The sequence below is a fragment of the Pituophis catenifer genome, unplaced genomic scaffold, assembly GCF_029215685.1.
Source record: "Pituophis catenifer annectens isolate HBS135680 unplaced genomic scaffold, rPitCat1.0.hap2 SCAF_1, whole genome shotgun sequence".
NCBI classification, from domain to species: Eukaryota; Metazoa; Chordata; class Lepidosauria; order Squamata; family Colubridae; genus Pituophis; species Pituophis catenifer.
In genome coordinates, this window is record NW_027256881.1 from 294,582,603 (window position 1) to 294,600,748 (window position 18,146).

General features: G+C 38.0%; 1 protein-coding gene across 1 annotated transcript; it reads right to left on the reverse strand.

The window, feature by feature from the left end:
• Positions 1-4,562: 4,562 nt before the first annotated feature.
• On the reverse strand, positions 4,563-12,686 carry CFL2 (cofilin 2). Its single transcript, XM_070940450.1, has 4 exons — positions 12,547-12,686; positions 9,208-9,515; positions 9,043-9,119; positions 4,563-8,849 (listed from the first exon to the last, which is right to left on the reverse strand). The coding sequence occupies exons 1-4, from the start codon at positions 12,547-12,549 to the stop codon at positions 8,737-8,739; spliced, it is 501 nt and encodes a 166-aa protein (XP_070796551.1). The 5' UTR covers positions 12,550-12,686; the 3' UTR covers positions 4,563-8,736.
• Between the last annotated feature and the right edge of the window lie 5,460 nt (positions 12,687-18,146).

Here is an 18,146-nt window from a genome sequence, read left to right on the forward strand (position 1 = left end):
GCTCAGAGTTGAAGAAGCTTCTTGGATGAGAAGCTAAATATCTTCAAAGAAAAACCAGAAAGTTCAGATGCCTCTTGAAAAAAGCACCTTTGGGACAGTATTAGAATGGTACAGTATCCATGAATCCTGAAATATGAGGGCTTTAAAAATGTATTTTGGTAAACATGAAGCTATACATGATGCTGTTATAATAAATATGAACAGTGTAGTTTATCCAAGTTGCTGTTTTTCTTTAATCAGTAATAATAAACCATGGAAATCTGCTTCTCAGACCATCATTTATTTGTCAGTGTATGTTTGCCTAATGATATTTGTATTAGGACAGGGTTTCTCAAAGTTCGTGATACCAGTACTCTCTTAAATAATTGAATATTTATGCAAAGCAGAACATTCAGGCTTCATATGAGGCTCTGGAATAATCATGTTGGTGCCCAACATATTTTTGCATCAAACCAGCAACATTTTTCAGAAAAGAGTGTAAGGAGAGCACTCTGGAATGCTTGGCAAGTGCTGTATTAGGATACAGTTGTACACTTACAGTAATTGTAGGAATACAATGTCTGAATGCAGTTGTATATTTGCAGAAAATTGTATGAATAATGTTTCCTAGTATGGTCCTGGCCAGCCCATCAACTCATGATTTACTGTATTTTATTCAATTAATTTAATTGTCTGAGATTAAACAATATTCTAAATACACAGGCATTATTATTTATTTATTTATTTATAAAATTTGTGTGCCACCCTATCTCCAAGGTCTCAGGGCGGCTCACAACAACAATCGACCAAGCAACTGTTAAAATCAACAAATATACACAAAAATATGAAAAGTTTTAAAATTTTTAAAATATACTACCCCATCAGTCCAGGCTGGGGGACATAAATAGCCAGGTTTTCAATTCACGGTGGAAGGTGCGAAGGTCATGGCTCTTTCTTTGAGATGGACAGTTTAGAAGTGTGATGAATGAATGAATGAATGTAATTATTGTTTCTGCTGGACTGAAGATGTTGCCAAATCTCTAGCTAATTATTTGAACTGCACAAATGTCTTACGTTGTTTCTAAGCCAGTTACTGGCTAGGCCTTCAAATGCTCATTCAAAACTCCCATTGTATTAAGAACTTTATCATACTATTACTAGTATGCAGAGATGATTTCAATTAAGTTTAATCATAGGGCATGTGACAGCTAACAATAAAAACATACATTCCCAGGACATATATGTTCATGTAGTTCTGAAGTAGTAATCAAGGAGAGAAGCAACCTAGAACTAAGAGAAAAATTCCTGACAGTTATAACAATCAATGGAACAACTTACTTCCAGAAGTTGTGAATGCTCCAATACTGGAAGTTTTTAAGAAGAGATGGACAACCATTTGTCTGAAATGGTATATAGGGTTTCCTGCCTGAGCAGGAGGTTGGACTAGAAGACTTCCAAGGTCCCTTCCAACTCTATTCTATTCTAGTTTGCTGCTACACTTTTTCATGATGTTTTTGTCAATTTTCCTGTCTAGCCTATTGCTCTGGGAATTTCTTCCATCCATATACAAACCAGGTTTCACCTTGCTTTGCTTTTAGGAGATCAGCCAAAATCAGCTATATATTGCCACCTGCTGTAGGCACAGCTAACAATGATTTGCATGTTTACGTTTTGTTCAGAAAATAAAATTCTTCAGATTCATTTTACCTTGTGAACATTTTAAATAAATGAAACCTAAGGTTGCCCTCACATGAATGATAATAATTATGAACCAAGTTATTTTGTTATTTACCTGGTTTCTGTAAATACTATGTAAATAATGATTTTACACATAGTAAGTTGCAAGGTGTTTTGTTGTCAGTAGATGGTGCTATGGCTATAATTTTAATACTAGTGCCAGTTCAGGCAACATCGATTAATACTCTGTCTCATTACTAAATTAATTTTCTTTTGTACATATAACATTGTAAATTATTATTTTTCCCACAGCCCAACTGGGAAGGAAATCCTAAAAAGTTTAATAACCGTGAGAAATTAGAATGGCCCCAACCCTGTTAGCCTTCCATAAAGCTTTAAAGACCTGGCTATCTATATGTGCCAAGGGCCCCACCTCCTGGTTACATTGTTAAGATGCCAAATGTCTTGCTGTGCATATATTCAAATTAGATGTTTTAATGGTTTTTAGTGTTTTAATGTTTTTTATTGTTTTAAAATATTTCTAAGGTTTTAATTATATGTATCTGAATTGTGAGTCGTCCAGAGTCTCACAAAGTCTGGATGGGAAAGGATAAACTTCCTTCGGCCGGCAAGATGTTTGATACAACCCTAAAACTGTAATTGCCAATGTCATTTGATCTGTGGCACAGCCACATTTAGAGTACTGTACTGGTTATAGTTCCAATTAATAAAATTATTGGAAGAACTTCATACCACAGAAGCTTTAAATGATTGGATGCTAATAGTTTTTGTATGAACAAAGGACTTAATTAGAATGGAGAACAGCATGGAGCTATGTCCATAAAACTAGATTATTTCATACCAATGTAATGCTATATTCCACTATAGAAAGCTTTTCACTAATTCTAGTTTAATTGTTTAGTGAAAGTAATAGTCAAAACCATTTTTATGCCCATGTTCTCAGAGTCTAAACCACTCCATTCAGACTAAGATAGCCAGATTGTTTACTAGGATATATAGCTGAAAGTACATTTCTTTTCTTCTTTGGTCAACACAATTTAAAGTACTAGTTTTTACTTTTAAAAAAGAGGGTTAAATATCTAATACATTGCAACAACCATCCCTCTTCCATCATCACTTGAAATGGCACTGCTAAGGTGATAAAATTAGCCAGTTTGGTGTAGTGGTTAAGGCACTGGCTAGAACCAGAAGTCCTTGAATTCTAGTCCCATCTTAGGCACAAAAGCCAGTTGTATGACTGTGAGCCAGTCATTATATCAACCCTAGAAAGGAGGCAATGGGAAATCTTACCAAGAAAATTGCAGAGATTAGGCAGGCAGTCATCAGAAGTCTAACCTGATTTGAAGGCACAAAAAAAAAAAAGTCACGAAACATGCTTCAGCATTTGCAAATATGAGGTAGTCCTTGACTTAACGATTGAAAATAGAACCAGTACTTCCATCACAAAATGATGCACTCATTCTAGGGCTCTTAGGGAGCTTTACCCTGTGCCTGGCTGCTCTCTTCCCCCTGGAGGGAAGGTTCTTCGCCGCTAGACAGCTGTTTTTTCGCTGTTCTAGCGGCTAACAAAGTCGCGGGGCTAGCGCTCCACAAAAAGAGCGTCTGCAACGTCCTGCAGAGCCGCCGGAAGTCCTGGGATGCTGCAATTGTCATAAATACAAGCCATTTACCAGTTTGAATTGCTATGGTGGTATAAATGTAAGGACTGGTTGTAAATCACTTTTTCCAATACCATTGTAATGGTTGTTAAACCAATAGTCAAGAAGTACCTACTGTATATCAACTATCATCTGTTCAACAAGCTTGTAGAATGGGAAATGTTTAAGTTGCATTTTAAAAATGTCATTATTTAGCGGTAGATATTTTTGATGGTGCAAAAAGTATTATTGCGGGATGAAAGCTGTTCCAAGTTGCCTTTTGCTATTGATTTATGATGATTTTGTCAATGCCAATGCTGTTCAAGGGGTGCTCCAGATGTTCTGGGATTTCACCCTTTCTATATTGGTACTATGTTTGTTTCATTTTGCCAAGTTCAATCTGAACATCTGGCTGACTGCAATGAATCAAAATAACACAATCAGCATTGACAAAATCACTATCAACCAACTACAAAAGGCAGCTTCACTTTGAAAAATTTACATCCTATGACAGTATCTTTAACACCATTAAACATCAACATCTGCCTATTGCGGGTCTTTGAGAAGGACTCAGTAGGTGGATAAAAATATCTAATCTAAATGTCTGGCTGTGCAATGAACCATAATAATAATATTTTATATTTTTCTGAGAACGAATTTATGAAGAAACCAAACATAGCTCCCTGACAATTAGTATCTGTGTGAAACTTAAATGAATCCTTATGGTGAAGTCATTAAACTCAATTGCAAATTTGATATTAATTATGTAATTAGACCAAATCTTCAACACATTTTTAGAATGAAAAAGTGATACCATATTAAGCCATTCTGAGAAAGATTGTGTATTACTGGAGATATAGATAGATATACATATACTTCAAGCCAAAACCAGAGACTCATTATAGTTAATTTTAAAAGTGGAAATTGTATCTTTTTTTGCAAATGACAGTTTCTACTGTATCCTACTTTCATTCTTGCACATAGTAATTGATAAATCCAATAGTTCATTCTTATTTGCCATAAAATGTGTGTATCCTTGTTTGCACAAACACTTTTGTTTCTTTATCCATTTTTCAAATACTCTCTAAATCATGTTGGGATTTACAGAATTTCTTAAGAAATTGAAGATACTTGCCCAAATAATAATGGAGTATTATATGGAAAGCATTTTCACATACAATAATTAGATTATTACCCAGTTTAGATTGTATGTTTTGTCATAAAATGTGCAATTATTAGAAAGCAAAATAGATGAATACATGTTTTATTATAATTGGCTAAACATGCAATTAGTTCATACCCATCTTCCCAATCATATGCACTTTTTCTGCTTCTTTTAAGCTGGGGTGAGGCAACTATACATTGCTGTTTCCTCAAACAAACAAAAAAAACCCTATTATTTTTAGTTGTGTAAAATTTCATCATTTAAAAAGCCATTGCATATATGTATTTTTGTGGCACTATTACTTTGTATACAGGTCATCCATCAGATAAAACAATAGAGCTGATAGAGATTACTATAGAAAATTATATAGAGAAGAAAAATAGTTTACTGTCTGTTGCATTTGCCTTCATAGAAAACCACTGTATATAAAAAGTAAGCAGAGCTACCCATTCACAGAATGATGGAAATCAAGATTATTTGCGTGTATAATACAGGTAGTCCTCAAATTACATCTACAATTGAGCCCAAAATTTCTATTGTTAAGTGAGTTTTTTCCCATTTTAAGACCTTTCTTGCAGTTGTTAAGCAAATCACTGTAGTTGTTAAGTTAATAACACAGTTGTTAAATTAATCCGGCTTCTCCATTGACTTTACTTGTCAGAAGGTTATAAAAGGTGATCAGATGACCCCACCACACTGCAACTGTCATAAATATGAGTTAGTTGCCAAGTGTCTGAATTTTGATCATGTGACCATGGGAATGCTGCAATGCTCATGTGAAAAACAGTCATAAATCACTTTTTCAGTTCCATTGTAACTTCGAATGATCACTAAATGAACTGTTGTAAGTCGAGGACCACCTGTAAAAGGGCAAGTATTTACTTTGTTCCTTTTTCTTAAGTATATCAACAAAGCAGATCCACTATTTGCTTTCTTCATTTTAACAAGAAAATTGGATACATAATTGAAACAATATTGGAGTTAGGGTAGAATTAATATACGTATTACTACCAGTAGTCATAAGAGAGCTTACAGTATAAATATTAGTAATTAATCAATCAGTAAATGAAACAAAAACCACTTATTTTAACACATCAGTGCTCTTTATATCCTCCTTACTGACATTTATTGGTGGTATTAAAAATGCTCATCTTTTATTCTAAGATTAATAATAAGAGAGAAGCCATCTGTTCAGAGAGACCAAAAAAATATATCAGAACAATCCTATCAGCAAAAAAAAATCCTAAAGTTTAATATTTGCTTCATTGTTTTATTTCATTCATTATTTCTTCTTTATCCAGCACTCTTGCTTTCTAGCATGTTGTATCCAATTTTCACTGGATTCTTTATGAATGAAATCAAGCTTCTAATTACTTTGATAGGATTACCACATTATTCAAAACTGGATTGCTTTGATTTGTATCTAATAATACAGTGCTACCCGAAAATCAATGTTGATTTCAATGAGCCATACCCCCACATTAATGGGCTCAGAACTGTATCCTAAAATGGGAAAAAGCTTCAGCTAAGGAAAACTGGCAGTTTAAATTAAGATCCATTATGTCAGAAGAACAAACAGCATCTGACATCAACTTAAAGGCATTGTTGAAGGTTATTACCAAAGTCATTCTTAGTTTCTGTATCTATTTTTCACCTTTTGCAATTTTCTGTTTCATTTTATATCAATCCACATGTTGTATTATTATGTATTCAATATTTAAGCCAAACCTGCTCATTTTCAAGATTTTTAAAAGAAAAAAATGCGGTATCTGCAGAGACTTTCAGTACAGTCATGAAAACTTTTATTTAACATTTCTTTATCCGTAAAATAACTGAAGCAAATTCCTAATGCCCACCAGTGATGGGAAGCATGCAAGATGCTCAGATTGTGAAGTTTTCTTCAACCTTTAAGTCACAATGAAGCCTTCATCTTTTTGCATGACAGAAAACAACAGCTGATGAACTCTGGGGAACACGTGCCAGCTGTCTTTCATTTGTTTTACTGTCCAAGCAGTAGATTGGTAGCAGCATTTAAAAAAGCAAGTTATAGCACTGAAATCAATCTCAGTACTGTTTTTCAGTTGTAAACAAAATTTGAATTATGGAGGGTTTCATACTTGATACACATAAATCAATTCTTGTTTTACATAAATCGGTGTAAACTTTTAAGTGAATAAATAGTTTGAGTCAAATGTTTATGTTCTCTTTGATATTCGGTTCTGAAGAGTGAAGAGATCCATTTTACATAATAGGCAGCCGTATATTATTTGTAGAAGATTCTATGAATTAAAAATAGTGCTTTACACTGGATATGGGATAAACATTGCAATCTAGACAGTTTTTAAAAAAATTAACACTCATTTTAAAACATTTGAAATTGCAGGCCTAGATAAGGACTGAACAAAAGTAGGTTTTTATACCAGCCAGAACTTTTTAAGTGCACACCATAATATATCCAAGAAATGTTTCATAAACTTAATTCTTATTAAAGTCTCCTAGAAATAAATTAAGTTTCTTTTTGCTACAAAACTGTTACAATCTATCAATAGTATGCATAGCTTGAATGCTACCATGAAATTCAGACAGTACTCTAAAAGATATACATTTCACTGGCAATAAGCTGGAGACAGCTGAAAGCTTGAAATAGTCTGAGTTCCACAGAAACAATCTGTAAAACTGAGTAATATTTGTCATCCAATTATTTTATTTCTTCCCCCAAAGGGTCTTAAAACAATTTTAAATCTGATTAAAATTTATTTGTATTCTCTGGCATCTTCTGTTAAGAAATTGCAACTGTTTTAAATTTTTGTCCTTTGATGAATACATTCCTTTTAGTGGTATGCACACTTCAACAGCGACTGGCTGCCTAACAAAGTTCCTTTATGCATACCAATAGAACCCTGTCCAGTTTTGCCATTTGTGGAGAACCGATGACAAGATACAAAAGCATGTGTTTGCCATAAATAGCTTTGGCTAACGGAGGACTGCTCGTACAGAGCAGATCAAATTCTCTATATGGAGTGTAGTGTCTGGCTTTTAGCCAAATGCTCCTGATGCAAGACTTAGTAGCAGCAAAAGCTTTCAGACCTATTTGTACAAAAGTTAACTGGAAAACAGCTGCCCTATGACTAGACAAAAATGTAGAACATGAAATACTAAGCTAACACAAACTGGGGAAAGTATCCTGAAATTACGCTCTAGGTTAGCTAATAATTTTTATTGTAAGTTTTTTCTGAAACAGGATAAGTTGGACTAATTGTTTCCTAATAATGAAACATATTAAAGCAACCATAGATTTGGGAAGGAAAGTTCCATATTCAAATCATTCTAAAAGCAAAATCACAATGTAATAGATTAGTGATTGAAGTGGAATATATACTAGAGGGATGGGAAGCGATACAAAATGTATTTGTATATGTTTTGTTTATTTTCCCATGAAAACAAAGGGGCCTTCTGTAATAAGCTACAGATTTTATTGCAGTGTGGTGATTCGATATTTGATTTCAAATCAGGGTTACAGTTCCTTTATATAGAAATTGCCATTATGAATGGCAATTTCTATATAATAATATTCACAAAATATATTTAGGTTGCAAGATCTGCATGGTAAACAATTCCTACTCCTGTTCAGTAGCATATATTTCAATGGGTGGGGGAACAAAAAATGCATAATTACGGTTAGTTCATTTAACAGAAATGAAGACCAAGATACAAGATACTAATGACACAATTCCATAAATTAATTGGCATTCTAGGGAGATGGAAGAAGAAATCAAACATATTACAAAAAGTGCTTAAAATGCATAGTGTTATGTGCTGCCATGTCACAAAAAATAGGCTTATAAAGGCATGTGAGGTGTCTGAATGCACAAGAGCCTCATGGAATTGCGAGTGCAACTGTAAAGTAAAACTGAATAGAGTCTCATGTGATCATTGGACAAGAGTTTAAAGGCAATCAATTAACTTAAACCTTTTCTTTTTGCTTGGCTAGACTATCCACATCAACTACCACATTCATTGTACACATTTGCAAGAAATGCCTACAGTTTGGGCTAAAATATATGGAAGGCATTCCATGGATTCTACATAAAACTACCAGGTTTAAAAAATAGTCTAATGATGGTCATTTGTAGACTGTTAATGATATCTTCTTTAGGTATTTGGGTTCTGGGAATATGGGGCCAAAAAAGGAATTAGTATTATTCCAACTGAATGAGCTGCAAAAATGGAAGCTCCAGATGGCACATGCCTGTCCTTTTATAAGGGTTTTCCTTCAAGTGAAACTACCACATTGCCTCCTAGTTTCTCTCCCAGTGTTGAACGATCCTTAATATCTTCATAACCATTTACCTGCCACTCGTGCTTAATACCTGGAAAACACAAATGAAAATACATGTTTTGTTCTGTATTTTAGTGGCAAGGATTTTCTTTTATAAGTTGCTGAAAAATAATGAATATATAGAAATCTGCCTGCTCCTTGAGCAGAAATTTAAGTAAGAGATTAGTCTGAATGCAATTGCTACTAAATTCAAAATTGTCTTATGACATGTTTTCTACTCATACCTGTAAATTTCTTTTTAATGGCATCTTTAGAGCTTGCGTATATCATCTTTGATTTTAAAGGGGCATTTTCTGGGGCCCTGCAGAGAAGAAGATAAATTGGTTAATTCAGCTCGAAATCTTGGAAAGTCAACTGTGTTTTTAACACTAATCCTTTGACTTACACACCAGAATATAAATACCAGATCTTCCTTTTTAGATTCCTTTGTTTCATATGTTGCATCATACAAAGCATATCGGCAATCATTCAGTGGTAACAGCTTCACAAAGGCTATATAAGGGTCCTCGACTGTGACACCAATGTCACCAACTAATATCTGCTTTGCTTCTTCTACAATTATTTGCTTTTTGTCAGCACTTAAACAGAAAAGAACTGCTTTCTTTCTTTTTTTAATCTCTTCCGATGTTGAAGATTTCCGTACTTTCATATCATTGAAAACCTTGATAACTTCATCATTCACTGTTACCCCAGAAGCCTATAAAACAAATTGAAATAATATTTGTTAATATAAACTGAATTTGAAGACATACTAAGAGCAGCCCTACTGAATTCAGTAATATTTACCTCAAGGGAGATATGCATAGAATCAAGTTGTGACTTGTAATCTTGTAACTTGGTCCCCAGTGAAATTTGGAACATTTTGAACACACTTTGAGGTTCAATATTTGCTAACATTATCTGCAGTTATCTATGGTTAATTCCTATCAAATTCAAGGAAATGTTAATAGCCAAGGAAATGGTCCTAATATTATACAGGCTTTGCCCCCAATACTATAATACCTGAATATTCTAATTTTGTTAAGGAAGCAGAATAAATGTATCTTGTGTTGTATCAGGATTTATGTTACGTACTTAAATTTTAGTTAATATTCTGTATATACTTCACTGAAATCACTACAGGATGAAATAACCAAGGACAGAATGTACAATTACACTGAAGCTTATTAAACCTTGCACGAGCCATGCCTAAAAGAATGTAACTCACACCATCTGACTAAGAGGAGGTGTTCCTTAAAGTCGTAGTTATTTAAAGCCACAGATTTTTTTTTCTAGCTTTCATTCAATTGCAGTGAATGAAATGAGGATGCAAAATTTGCAGGAAAGATCTATGAAATTTTTTCAATTATATTTAGTATTAAATATTATGCTGGAATGAGCCTAGTGGATAGCAACCCACCCAGCACAACTTTAATATGTAAAGGTTCCCCTCGCACATATGTGTTAGTCGTTCCCGACTCTAGGGGGCGGTGCTCATCTCCGTTTCAAAGCCAAAGAGCCAGTGCTGTCTGAAGACATCTCCGTGGTCATGTGGCCAGCATGACTAAATGCCAAAGGCACACGGAACACTATTACCTTCCCACCAAAGGTGGTCCCTATTTTTCTACTTGCATTTTTTATATGCTTTCGAACTGCTAGGTTGGCAGAAGCTGGGACAAGTAACAGGAGCTCACCCTGTTACGTGGCACTAGGGATTCAAACCGCTGAACTGCTAACCTTTCAATCAACAAGCTCAGCATCTTAGCCACTGAGCCACCGCATCCCTCATTTAATATATAAACAACATCCCAAAATGTGAGAAATAAGTCAAGCTATACTTTCAGAAACCTCATTTTCATGTAAACAAGTCCCTGCACAGAAATTAGACTTTAGATTTTACTACCTTTTCTTGAGTACAGCAAGGAACACATAGCACTTCCCTTCTCCAGTTTTTTCCTAGGGCTTTATCTCTTGGGTGGGGGGGAACTATCTGAAAAATAGAGCCTGCTTCAAAGTAACCTAAGGAGCTTCTGTGGTTGAATGTAGATTTGAACTTGGGTCTTCCAGATTTTATTTTATTACTTTAACCCCTACATCACACTACTAAGGATTCCTGAGTGCATCCAGAAAAGTAACAGCACAAGCTCAAGCTGGTATTTATTCATGTTTATCTTTAACACACAAAGAAATATATGTTTTAGTTGATGTTTTATTACACAAAAACAATTCAGTTATTTATTCATATAGCCAAACCCCAAGCATTGTTCTGTAAACAAAATATAATAGTTATCTCAGTGTTCTCTTTTACAGAATGACAACCTTTGCCATTTTCCTTCTCTACTGTTAGAAGAAAATCGAGCCTTTTGTGTACACATACTATCTAGCACCAACAGGAACAGCTGTATAATAATGTCATTCAAATACAATCAGGACATTCCTGCCGTTCTGTTGGATTTTCAGTCACATACTGGCAGTGGGCAGGCTCTAATGGGCAGTCTTCTCCGGAATAGATTAAAAGAGTAAAGATGACCCCCCCTCCCCCATGTTTGAATAACTCCTTAAATATAAGCAATATCCATACGGGGTGAATGGTATATATTACTGCACTCAGCTTTCCCAATGAGGGGGTGCTTCTGCCCCAACATTCTGATTAATTAAAGCCATCTAAGAAAGGAAAACAATGGTTTTATTCCATGTTCTTTATCCAGAAGCAATAAACTAGTGCCACAACGGAGAGGGGAAAACCCAGCTATGCGTCATTCCATCAACCTGCCTTTCAGTTAAGAAACAGCGTTTTTTCCCCCGTTAGGCAAAAGAAAGCTGCATCTTATCACACATAATGTGCCAGTACACATGCCGTTATAAGATGGAAGTCATACAAAGGATCTTACAGACGAATATTTTCCCACCAAAAAGGGGAGGCGAAAGCGCAGAAAACGTTCGTTTCTCTTTTTTGCGGGGAGGTGGGGTGGCGGAGAAAAAGCCCAAGTCATTTTGCACCGACTGTTCTCCCTTATATATCCTTCTATTAGAAGAAGGAATATTCATCTCTTCTCCCAATCTACCCCCCCCCCAAAAAAGGGTGGATGAAATCAACCAGCCCTTTTTTATTTCCCAAATTACACGCCAATAAAAAGGGGAAGCGAATGAAAGGAATCCTTTCCAGGCAATTAGGAGGCTCGGTTTCATCCTATCCGCCCCACTGCGTTCCTTCTGCCCGTCCTCTCTCTATAGAAGGCAAGGCAAGCCGGCGAAGGGAGAAGCCTGTCCCGTAATTTGGGTCCCGTTCCGTGACTCCAAAGGGCCAAATGCTGCTGCTATTTTAGACAAAAACCTTCCCCGCTGTACCTAAACGGGAAGGAAACCAGCAGGAATCGTGTCACTCCCGGGTATTTTTCCGCGTCTCTCAGCGAAAGCGTTCCGATCGGGGGAGAGCATTTCTTTAAGACCACGACAGGAGCCACCGAGGGCCAAAGCCTCCTTCACCGGCGCTCCCTTTCCCCTTCTCTCGGGGACAGCCGAGAGACCTGTCCACCCGCCCCCGGAGCCCCCCAGCCTCCCCCGCAGCCTGCGCTGGGGGGTCGTCCGCTGCCACCCCCTCAGCCTAGGCTAAAATTAGACTAAAATGGCTGCCAGGCGCCGCCACGGGGCTCTCGTCGCCCCTCTCGCCCTCAGGAGCCTGGTCCCGTCATTCCGGCGGAGTCCGAGCGGCGAGCGCTCAGGCGCGGCAGGTTGCTCCGCACTCTTACCATGGTGCCTGGGCTGGGTGGCGGCGCGGGGGGTGGGGGTGATGGCGGCGGCCGCTTGTGCCGAGGGAGCGGAGTCGGACTGACGCTACGGAGCCCACCACGGAGAAGGCAGGCGGGCAGAAGAGAGGCGATCGGCGGGGGGCTCGAGGGGAGAGGGAGGCCGGTCACATGGGCTTCGCCTTCCCTCACCACGTGCTCCAGGCCCTGCCCAGCCCTGCGGAGAAGCCAAAATGGGGAGGGGGAAAGACGGAGGGCTCCCCTCCTTTTTTCTTTTTAACGCGAGAACTTCGCCAAAAGGGCGCTTCGGGGGTGAGAGGGAGAGCGGAGCCCGCCTCGGGGTTCCTCAGGGGGAGGAATCCCTGCTGCTCCGCATTACATCCCAGGAGGGCATCATCTCCCCCTTCGCCCTCTCTTGGCCGACGCCATCCCTCCGCGGGCCAGCGGAGGAGCAGGGATGCGGGCGGCGGCGGCGTTGCCTTGCAGTCCCTTCTGCGGCTTGCTCAGCCGCCCTTGCGCTTTTCGGTTACGCGGGGCGCGGCAGGTGAGACGGGTCCTGCCGCACTTTTGGCCCCTCCCGCGGATAGCAGCCACCGCTGCTCTCGGCCACCCCGTCGTGCGACTGGCTTGGCTCTCTTTGTGTGGCTGCCAGCGCTCTCTGCTCTGGGAGCCTCCGCGCTGGGTCCTGGAAGAGATGGCTGAGAGGCGGCGGCGGCTGCAGAGCATTTGCCCCTGGCGCCGCTTCCTGCTTCTCTGAGCGCACCTGCTGAGGTTGGACCGCCTTGTTATGCCAAGGAAGCGGGCAAAAATGAACCCAGGACGAATATGCCGCAGCCGAAGGGCCGCCGCCTGATACAAAAAGGAGAGTGAAGGGTGGGAACTGGAGAAAGAGCCGAACGGGGGCGAGTTGTTCGTGTTTCACGGGCAACATGTAGTGTTTGTGTTTGAGGGTGCTGTTTTTTCAGTGGGAAAGATCCAAGACCAATTTAAAAGGTTTTTACAGCGACAGCACCTAGATCAGGAGTGGGCTGCCTGGCCCAGCTAAGGAAGAATAGATACCAAAACGCGGAGACAAAATGGAAGAAGGCTACAAGGTGTCCCGAATCCTATAGTGTAGTTGTGAGAGTAAGACTCATTTGCTGAACAACACTCCTGGGCATGTTTATCCAAGGTTAATTTTACCATAGTTTAATTAATTAGCTTTCCTGGATTCACACCACATGCAGACTTCTAAACTAACCAGATGCTGAGTTCACACAACATATGTTTGGCCAATTGGTGATTCACTTGTCATGCAGTCACCATCAGAAGCTCATAGGGGTCTTGAGAATTATGCTGTAGAAGCAGTTGGATAAGAAAGCTGATGAAAGGGGAAGGCACTCAAGGCTGTGAGAGGAAATAATTTTCACAGCAAGGTTAAGTGGAGTTGAATGTGAGTGACAGAACCTTTTTCCTTCTCCACAAACAAGGGCAATTTAGTAATAAATGCATTCTTGATTAAAAAGACAATAAAAACTTCCTCTGTGTCAGTGTGAGAAGATAATAAAGCATCTGTTCTAATATTTTGAGAATTGTCATGTGCTTGGCCACCAAAAGTGTGTATTTTCACTAGTTGTTTTTAGGCATCCGACACAAAAATATTTTCAGCATTTTTATATGGAAAATCAATTATTGTAAATTACAGATAAATGTAGAGAATTATCAAGAGGTGTTAGAATACTAGTGTTTCAGCGAAAGTAACTTGAAAAAGCTAGTTTTACAGTTTGACATTGGTTATGACCAGATTTACATTATTTTCAAGAATGACTCCTAATATATTTAATGTTGAAGTCAGCTCAAGAACTTTAAAGATTGCTCAAGATTGACCAAATGGATGTTAAAAAGATAGGATACAATAATAATGTTATATAGATATTCATCATTAGCTGAAATAAAATATCATTGTACTGTGGAATTTAGTCCTATGATTAGAAAGACCTTGTTTTTAAATATGGGAAAGGTAGATGACACTGAGATTTGTGTGAAAAGTAGGAGTTATTGAAGCTATATATTGAAGTTGTATATTGAATAACATGAAGCAGGTGATTGCCTTTTAATAAAATATACATTCTGCTATTCCAAAGGTGCTTTTTCCAAAAGGCAACTGGACTTTCTTGGGTTTATCTTTGAAAACATTTTGCTTCTCATCCAAGAATCTTCAGTTCTTCAGTCCAGTTGCCTTTTGAAAAAAGCACCTTTGGGATAAGCATGACCTGGATAATTGAGAATCTCCATAGATATGTATTTTGTTAATTTTTCTACAAGATACTACTTTTATTCTCAAAGAATTATATATATGTTAGGGTTATAATAGTTTGGGAATTCTAATGCAGAGTTCTGAAAATAAACTAATCTGGTTCTTTCAATCTAAAGGGGGTCCAGAATTAATTGCTGGCTGGTCAATGCCAAGATTCAAAACTAATTTCAGGTGAAAAATATTTAATGAGGTAAACATTCACACTTTATACCATATGAGGAATATTTTAGTAAGAAATTTCCTTTTAAATTAAACAGCTTAAATGTCTATATATTTTTCATTTCTTCAACTTCTTAAAGTAATGAAACAAAAAAATTTATATCACAAGAAAGAAGATACTGATTATATAATGAGGGAAAAAAACACCTATATTTATTATAGTGATTAAGATAAATCTGAGGAGCTGTCTGTCCTGATGGGACAAGCCTACCACTCTTGTGCTAATGGAAGAGACCTGCTATGGATCTTGTCTGCTAAGTAATTGAAGCAGGAAGGGTCAAAGAAACGAGCCTTTTCTGGCCCGATCCCTGTGGAACATTCTACCACTGGAGGTAAGAACTGCCTCCTCCCTTTTCGCCTTCCAGAAGGGTATCAAAACCTGACTTTACCAGCTGGCCTGGAGCCCTGGGTGGGCGTGCTCACTGCCAGAGGTGGCTACCAAGATAACAAGACATCATCCCCATTCCATCTGGCACTTGGCTCTTAGTTCAGGTTTAGTACAGGTAGTCCTCCACTTATGACCATAATTAAGCCCAAAATTTCTGTTGAGACATTTGTTAAGTGAGTTTTGCCCCATTTTATGACCTTTCTTGCCACAGTTGATAAGTGAATCAGTCCAATTGGTAAGTTAGAAAACCAGTTAAGTGAATCGGTCTTTCCCATTGACTTTGCTTGTCAAAAGGTTGCAGGTAATTTACATGATGTTGGGATACAGCAATGGTCAGAATATCAACCAGTTGCCAAGCATCTGAATTTTGATCACATGACCATGGGGTTGCTACAAAGGTGGTAACTGAAGAATAGTCATAAGTCACTTTTTTTTAGTGCTGTTGTAACTTTGAATGGTCACTAAATCAACTGTGGTAAGTTGAGGACTACCTGTATAGTTCTTAATATTTTAATTTTGTGTTGTTTTAATCTTTTAACTATTTTACTTGTTTTATAACCCACAAGCTGCCCAGAATCACCTTGTAGGGGAGATGGGCGGCATAAAAAATTAACAAATAAAATAAGTTATAAGGAGAAAATCTAACAGAAAAATGATATACACTAAAGTTAATTCAGTTAAATTTACAATTAAATTGGTTGTAATTAAATCTAGACCATATAACCATTGTAACATGTTATTTTCAGAACATATTATTTAAAAGTAGATAATAATCTTAAATGTCCAGATATTAAATAAATGTGAGAAGGAAAAGATAACAATTTCACAAAAAACCAGTAGTTATTCTAATTTAATTAACATGGTTCCTGCTTGAATTTGATCTTAGCTCTTAGAACAGAGTAGGCAACTCTTGAGCTGCATATGATCCACTAGTGATCATGAAAGCTAAAATGGAAAAAGCCACTTTGGGCCCTATGAGCCAGTTTCCCTTATTTTGGTAGGCTTATGAGTTGGTAATAGGCGTCTGCCATTCAAAATGGGCCAAAGGTTTTCGCCCTATTTATTTCTGTGACTTCATAGCTCCATTAGCCATTCCCTCTATAATCCTGACAGGCCCAACATTTTTTCCCCAGGTATGATTCCCCACCTGAAAAGGAAGTCTTAGTTATATATATATAAAAATAATATATAGGCTTAGTTATAAACAGGATGTTCTAAAAGCACACATTTGATTATAGGTAGTGCTCAAGTTACTGCCACAATTGAGACTGATGTGTCACTAAGCTAGGCCGCCATTAAATGAGTTGTGCCTGATTTTACATTTTTGCCATGGTTGTTGAATAATCACTATGGTTAAGTGGACCTTGAAATCATTAAATACATCTGGCTTCCTCCTTGACTTTACTTGTCGGAAGCTGTCTTGAGATGATTGAAAATGGCAATTATGTGACTCTGGAATGCTGCACAATCATAAATACATGCTGACTGTCAAGTGTCCATAAGGATGCTACAACAGTCATGTGAGGATCAGCCATTAAAAGTTCCATTAACTGTTGTTTTCAAATTAGAAAATCATTTAGCTGTGAATTCATGTGTTTGACAACTTAATCATCTTTTGTGGTGGCAGTGACTGTAAATTTATTTTTTTTTAAGAAAGTGGACTGCACAGAGTTGTTTTACAGGCCACATGCAGGTCATGAACTGTATGTTGTCCAGGACCAAATTATAACAATCCTGCAATTCTAATTATACCATTGCTCTCTTGCTCTCTATGTAGGTAGTCCTTGACTTACAATGGCAATCAGACTGGAATTTTCATTGCCAACAAATACAGTGCTAAAACATGACCTCATTATTTTGTGATGGCAACCCCTACAATCCTGAGTGCCATCATTAACCAAATCCCATGGTCATTAGTTGAGGCAACCTTCTGCCAACTTCCCATAACCAAGTTGGTGAGGAAGCCAGCAGGAAGTTGCAAGTCCCAAGCAGCTCAGAAGCAGATCACCAGCAGATAGGTGTTGCCGGGGGGGGGTGGGGGTGGGGGCGGGCAGGGAAAGAGGGGCTGTGTGAGGGCAGATAACTCTGTAAGTGACATGGCATCTTAAATATTCCTGTAATATTTGATTCAACCTCTCGGATTCCCCATTGGATGCCAGATGCAGAGAAGTTGACAAATGAATTTTAAAGTTTAATAATTGAAAAGGGGCCTTCCAAAACTTGGTGGTAAATAACAATACGTAATAAGTGTTCCAGGGTGGCAAAAGTGAGCCTAGAGATTGCCGCAAGACAGCTGGCTTTCCAGGAACAGATTTTGCCCAGCAGTGTACATCACAAAATGAAACATAATCTTTGACATCTGCCCTCGCTCTTGGCCCCCATAAGTCCCTAAGAACCTGATGCTGAGTTTTAAACACTCTCCCATGATCAGTTGTCTTACTCTCATGACCGAGTTACACTTTCCCTCTTAAATTTAGGGGAGCCTGTAAAGACCATTGTGCAATAGCTGTCCTTCCTAAAGCATGAAAGGTAAAGAAGTGTCTTGTGGATCTCCTTGGAGGTCATCTATCTGAGCCCTGATGTAAACCCATTTCCCTGCTCCCAGTTTTTCTGGATGTCCAACCTCTGGGGAGACTAGAAATTGTTTGATTATGGCATTTGGGAAAAACCTTGCTTCACTTAATGACTCCCCCATCCCTC